The 7,142-nt window shown below is 50.8% G+C and overlaps 1 protein-coding gene across 1 annotated transcript; it reads left to right on the forward strand.

The window, feature by feature from the left end:
* Positions 1–4,729: 4,729 nt before the first annotated feature.
* Positions 4,730–6,625, forward strand: EDB91DRAFT_1089120 (uncharacterized protein; the record flags this gene model as incomplete). Its single annotated transcript, XM_041316556.1, has 5 exons — positions 4,730–4,792; positions 5,014–5,285; positions 5,316–5,538; positions 5,611–5,830; positions 6,159–6,625. The coding sequence occupies 5 exons, from the start codon at positions 4,730–4,732 to the stop codon at positions 6,623–6,625; spliced, it is 1,245 nt and encodes a 414-aa protein (XP_041168771.1).
* Between the last annotated feature and the right edge of the window lie 517 nt (positions 6,626–7,142).

The raw sequence follows: 7,142 nt of genomic DNA on the forward strand, positions 1-7,142 counted from the left end.
TATCGAGCAATAAGTTCGACTGCGCGGCGATCATAGCGGTGGTCAGGCGACAGTGTCGTTATGATGTATTGATTACCTATCATTGTAGAAGGTACATGACCTTTGACTACATGAGCAAACTACAATGTCCGAGTAATGAGTGACCTGTTACTGTTCCGGAATTGATCGGTTCCCAAACTCAAGAAGAACAAGGTACGTGCAAGGTGACATTACTTAGTCATGCCTGACCCCCAGGACCTCCTCGCCTACACGTAACATGAAAAATCTAATAAGCCAGACTCAAGCTTGACCGAGGCACTATATAACAATATTCAATCTTTCGAGCACGTTAAGATGTGCACCCGCAATGCACTCGCTGCAAACATTCGTTCACAGTTTCCACACAACTCTAATAGCCTAATATGCTCGTAGGATGTGATCCCTCTGCCCTCTGCAAGTGAATGCAATATGTCCTGCTCCGTCGAAGACGTTGGACTTGCGAGCTCGATGTGTGCATCATCAGCAACACTGAGGAGCCTGAGAGGGGCGGATGGGCGGTGGATTTGATGCTGTAGTGATGTGTTACGTGCAGCTGTGGTAGTAGAATAAATGTCAAGTGTTTTATTGTTCGAATGTAACTTTATTTACCTTCTTTGCGAGTCGCTCGTTGTGCAGACTAATCGAGGAACTGATGAAGCACAATGTATAGATGTAACTATTACAATGCGGGGTTCTGACTACGAGTGACAGAGACGACGGTCTGAGCGATTTGGGCGAAGGCGCGAAGCGCCTCCCGGTCCCGAGCTGCATCCTGTGCAAGAAAAGGTGAGCTGTGAATCCCATAATGGTAGGAGTCCTGACGACGCATCGAGCGAACCGCAGATACCCAGGACAGTAGGAGAAGGGACGAGTACTCACGTGGTGCGTCAACGTTGGCGCAGCATTGTGTACCGTAGAAATTCGTCTTGTAGGATTGGGGTGGCTTGAAGGTATGGTGCGAGTATCTGAGCGTGGTTGCAAAGGTAGAGCTGAAAAGCGTTGCTGGCCCAGCGACCCATTGTTTTCACAACGTCGAATGGAATGTTTCGGAGGAGGTATTCCAGGGTAGCACCTATCCTGATGGCGTGGCCCTGTAGCGGCTCTAAGCCGGCATCCTTGGCTGCTTCGGCGAGGCGAGATATGAATCTCGTTTTGTCAGGGGGCGGTAAGGGTTTCCGAATTTGTATGCGAAGAGGGCTTTATCGTGTGGGGGGGTTATTGATGTGAAAGTGGTTGGCCAGTGCTGTGCTTGGGTCTGTAGGGCCGTGTTGCTTGGCCCAGAAGACGTCTTCGCCGCCGATTTGTGATGACTTTGTGCGCGGGAGATGGAAAACGGTGGTTGCGAGGCCGTTTCAATCCGTTTTCTGCACGGATATCAGAGCGCTTCACGTGGATTGCTGGGTCAAAGGATGATAGGTTGGGAACTGTGAATTCCCCTGCCCTAGCGATGGAATAAAAGGCTGTTGTGAGGCAACTGCCTACTGCGGCGTCAAGAGGGTCCTTGGAATCCAGCTTTTGCAGAAGGTGGGTGATGAAATCTATCATGTAAGGTTGACACTTCTTCCATTTCGATGTTTGAGGGGTGAGGTTCTTGGTGGCCTTCAGCATTGTGATTATCTGGTTGTCGGTCACTGAATCAGGCCACTCTTTTCCGTGTAGGATGTGCCATGCACAAATGCCGTGGACGTAGTTACCTATGGTGCTGCCCGAATAGGATCCTGCTAGGTCGGAAATGAAGGCCGAAATGAGGTCGGAAGATGCGGGGACTCGTGATGCTTCATTGATGGATTTCGAGTTGCAGTACACGTGAAATGCGAGGATGCCGCTGCCGTAGACTTCTTGGGTACTGCTTGCCCATGCGTGGATCATGACGTCTTGTATGCACTGTGCGTTGACATGCGGGAGGGGTGATGATGCTGAGCGTGAATTTGCTGGGCGCCAGAGGCGAAGCCGCTCTTTTGCTGTGCAATGAGGGCACAGTGTAGATTCTTGTGGCGTGAGTTTAGCGGGATAGATTGTGGCTAGATGCGCCAGATTGAGGAAGGGAGGCCTGAAACTCAAAATTTCGGACTTACTAAGTTTGCGTCGCTTTGAAGAGTTCTTCTCCCTGATGTTGGAGCTCGTCATTGATGTGGGTGCGATGGCGGTGCTCGTTATTGGCATTTGATGGCGTTTTGATGACTGCACTGCGAGACCTGCGTTCAGAAGGGAGCACGGGACTGTCAAAGTCGGTGATGAGCTTCCGAAGGGGATGAGGGATGGGGATTGGGGGGAGAAGTTGGGATAGAGGCGGATAGATGCCTCTGGAGGGGCCATCTGCAGGGTTGTGTGCGCTGGGTACGTAGCAGGTGAGGAAAGAGCATTGCGAAGATGCTGCGATCTCGTGGATTCGCTTGAATACTGTGTTGGTAGCCTTGTTGCGGCTCCGTCCCTTCCACCAACCTTCAACAACACCTCAATTGTTGCTGAAAATTTTGATGCAATTGCCTTCTGGGCAGTGAGCAGTGAGTGCGAGGATGAGGAGCTCCATTCCAACTGCTTCCGCCCATCCGATGTCCCGGTCATCGGCTTTCCAGCCCGGGAGGAGACGCCAGGCCCGCCATCTGCCTTTGATCCATATCGCGATGCCAGTGCCTGAGCTAGCGTCAGAGTAAGCCGCGGGTTCAATGACTTCAATGGGTCCAGGGATGGGGCGGGAGACGTCGGATTGTGCGAGGTTGGCTTTCCACCATCAGAGATCTTCGGCTGTGTGTTTGGGAGGGGTACGTGGCATGTGCGGACGGTCACGGAAGATGGAAAACATGGATTCGAAAGATACGAGGTAAGCTCGCCCTGCTGGGAGAACCAAGGAGGCATGGAGTAGCTTTCCGTATAGTTGCTGGACTTCTTGTAGGGTGTGGGTGGGTTGGGTCTCCCATTCCTGGATGGCCGCCAGGTATTTTTCCTTCTTCTTCTGTGGGATCGAGACGGTGTGGGTCGCCAGATCCCAGAGAAATCCAATGAAGGGTGCACATGACGAGAAGACAATGTCTTTCGCCAGCTCCCATGGAATTCCGAGGAGTTTGGATAGCCGGTCAATGTCGTCAAAGCAGTAGGTGAACAAGGCGTCTTCGGGGGACCGTGGTGAGGTAGATGATAGATCTTGGATGGGGAAAGCTTGGTCTTCGTCGTACTCTTCGACTCGGCCATTTGGCATGGTGGATCCCCGATACCATTTTCGACCCCTGTCCACCAGGAGCCCTCCGTTCTGTGCGATGATGGCAGCACGAGATTTTCAGAGGCTATTATAACTGTCCAGATGTTCGCGACGAATGTGTATGAAGAAGTGGTCATCGACCCATTTGGACACGGGACCCATTCCCTGGGACCTAAAGATATCTGCACCTTCATCTGCCACTTCACCGTAGGTGCCTGCAGATGGGGAGAAACCAAAGCAAAAACTTGAGTCGATTGCAAAGCTGTTGGTTCCCGTTCTGACCACGAGTCCCGGCCATTGAGATGGGTGGAGTGGGATCGTGCGATATGCTTCGGCAATGTCACGTACAGCAGCTTGCGAACCTGGTGGAAGGGACCAGACGAGGAGGCAGATGGTTGCTGCTGTGCCCCATGTACAGGGATATAGGTTTGAATCAACTGAGGAATTAATAGAAGATACCGTAGGGGAAGGATGGAGGGGAAATGAAAGGTTCTGTACCAGCCAAATTTTCCCTGGTTTCCCTGGTTTTGGGACCATGGAAAGGGGGGCTGTCTGGAAATGACCAATGAGTGTCTTGGTTTCGGATCTTGATAGCGGTCCGATATATCGTCCCGTGAGATATTCCCGATTAAGTATGGTAGTGAAAGCGCTATGGTGTTCGAGGAGGGAAGTGCTATTAGGTGGGGTGTAGGTGTGAGATATATTGGGGATGCTCCCCATGAAGCCAATACGTAAACTGTTTGGTATATGTGCATATTTATGGATAAGGTTTGTGGAATTAAGGAAGTGCAACCAGACTTCGGGGTGATAGGGAGTGATAGCATTAGACATTCTCACTTTGAGGACATTCTTGAGCTCCGTGGCTCTTCGCTCCGCATCCTGAACATTTGTGTACGTGAGAACGAGAGGTGCTTGAGCACCCCTTCGGTCTTTGCCAGTTGTAGCAGAGTTCACATCCGTCTGGATTGACGAGATGCCCCTCCGCATTTCGGTGGCACCGAGTTTTGGTCTGTTTGTCCCAAAGGAACTCGGATTCACACTTGTGGATGTTGTGACGGAATCGGCCGAGACAGAGGGCGCAGGCTGATGGCCCGGATTGACCTGCACCCGTTGGAAAAGACTGCTGGCTTTTCTGATGTGGCGTGCAGGGTGTAGCGCAAGTGAAGCGAGCAAGGTGTGGTATGAGCACAGCAAGCAAGGGCAGGAGTTAAGCAAGCGGGAGCAGGACGTCGGGTCAGCAGGTTATGTGAAAGGGAAGGAAGAGTTGTGTTAGTTACGAGTTTGGATGTTGGGAGTGATGGGTGTACCATTTTAATGCCTTTGTCTCGCTCCGCCTCCCAGACATCGTCTGATAGGGTGTTGTAAAGAGCGTTGTTGAAAATACCGATATTGAATCCCTGGTTTTGGGTGAGGCGGTCGTGCCATTCACGACGTACGAATCCTGCATAACAAAGCAGGGTCTTCTCCCCATGTGAGTGCATTCGATGTTCGTGGTTGGTAATGAGCATGAAAAACATGGCTAGAGCCTGCTGGTGCTTCTCCGGCCAGTTGCACTTCTTGAGATGGACGAGGAAGCTGGTTTTCGCCAGGTCAAATTGCCGCCAGGAGAGGTCGTGGTCTTGCAGAGCTTTTTGCAAAGCTTTGAATGATGCGACTGGTTTGAGGGCAACCATGCCCTCGACTTTTGCAAAGCTGTAGGCATCTTCAGAAGAGGACCTGGAGTTGTCAGAGGCATTGCGACAGCCGTCTGGACTAAAATACCATAATTCTACATACTCCATGTTTTTTATTTTCTGTAGGGCGAACTGGGAAGGACATGGGATGAGAACGTCTGCGACGGTTGTGTTGGTGTCAAAGTCGTTAATCTTGGGTTTCTTCTTCTCGGCTTCACGCCGTTCTTCTTGCTCTTCGGCTTCCTTCTCGGCTCAATTGAGCTCTTCCCGATCCCGCTGTGCACGGGCATCTGCTTCACTTTGTTGTTGCCAGAGGTCAATGTGCTCCTGGCGCTCAATCCTCCAACCTTCTGCCATCTGCGCGAGAGCATCCTCTCTGGTTGTTCCTCCTATAGTGAGTGTGTTAAGCCACCCTGCATATGCAGCAGACTCGAAATTGGGTTGCGCCTCAAGCGCTGGGTCAGCGAGAATGTGGTCCATGTGGAGCCGGGAGAAAACGGAAGTTCATTCAATGTTGTTCCGGGAGAGAGAATAGAAAAGGAAATGCAATGTGAAGGATACGTAGCTGTGGAGAAAGAAAAGAAAAGAAAAGAGACGAAGTCATTGAGGACGACTGAGCTGAGAGGGACCGTTGCAGTACGAAGGCAAAGGGTTCGTACTGCACCCGTTGCTTCGCGCAAAGACTAAACTCTAGTTCTTCGCTCGTGCCTCGTTACGTAATAGAGTCACAAGAGAACTGACGAAGAGTATGAACAGCGCCGCCTCACCGAGGCTGTATCAAAGCTGAGCTTGTCAGGGTGCTGCAATAATCCTCAAAGTATGGAAAAAGCTCCACGTATCCATTGGGCGTTGCTGCAACTCAGTCGTGGTGCACTCGCAGTACCAAACCATGCAGATCCATCAGCTGATGATGGTTATAATACACTAGTTGCGAGTAATAAAGGTGAGCAGAAGAAACGAAATTCGCATTTCCGGCAACTTGAATACATCAGCCAGCAAGCCTGATACCTCTCACTTTTTAGAAAGCATCACCCGCAATGACCAACGGCAACGACCAATCTCATTGTAATGCATATTGCGAAGGTATTCACTTGACTCTTATAACCGGCCTCATGAAAGGCATGAGATACGACCAGGGAGCAACAAACAGTATGGATGTTCACACCACATTTGGTGTATCAACTCGAGACCAAGGCACAACTTATATTCAACGCGGGAAATAGTGCATTATGTGACAAAGTACAAACTTATATTATGACTCTAAACACTAGTTCATTTTCGTCAGCTCGAGTGCAACAGAAACGCCCCTCCTCACATAGTGCATGCAATGCAGGGCACACCTCCACAACCTGCTATGGTGCATGCCGTCACGATGCCAACAGTACAAGATACAGCACCTCTGCATCCTGACACGGCGATGCCAACAGTGCAACTGCCGTCATTCTCGCTCCCCAAACCACCATATCCAGCGCAAATCAGCACATTTAGTGTGCTGTCATTTGCATTAGTATCGGGTGCTCGCATCATAGACTACCGACCCACGACAATTCAGTCCCCGCCACCACTCACAATCGCAGACAACTCAGAACGCCGCATCAGAGTCTCATCATATAGTTCTCTGGCTGGGGCACTCAATTATCAGCATGCAGCTGAAACATCATCATACGATGTACCTGCCCCCGTGCTCTCCACAAGCAACACAGCATCCCAAGCACAGTCACCTAGTACCATACCTTAGCCATCTGTGACTGCAATATAATTATCAAAGTTGAAATAAGGACGAGAGTGTCGTTAAGCGTTGGAGAAGGACGAACACGCCGTCAAGTGCTTGGTGCAGTGAAGGGCATATGTTACAGGGACCCTCGGACCCCTATCGTCTCCACCAAACATCGCCGTCACAACCGCATCACAACACATGACAGATGACGTCACCGGCACGTGACTAAACTGCAGAGCACAGCATGACAGCTGTTGAGAGCAAGACAGCTCTGGAACCGACCTAGACCGGGATCAATAGAAGCCGCGCGCTTCTCCCTTATCGCCTCTACCGATACACTGGTACTGACTATCGTTTATCCTATCGCTTATCATGACAGATAGCGTTATCTGACTTGGACACCTACCGCTGTGCCGGTACCATACCCTGGACCCTTACCGATGAACTGGTACCCTTATCTCTGAGTCCTTATGACTCATATAGACGCTTACCTAGTTGGGACGCTTTCTGGCTACCCAAGCCTACCCTGAACTCATAG

This window comes from Suillus paluster (assembly GCF_016628075.1).
Source record: "Suillus paluster strain FC165 chromosome Unknown EDB91scaffold_284, whole genome shotgun sequence".
NCBI lineage: Eukaryota > Fungi > Basidiomycota > Agaricomycetes > Boletales > Suillaceae > Suillus > Suillus paluster.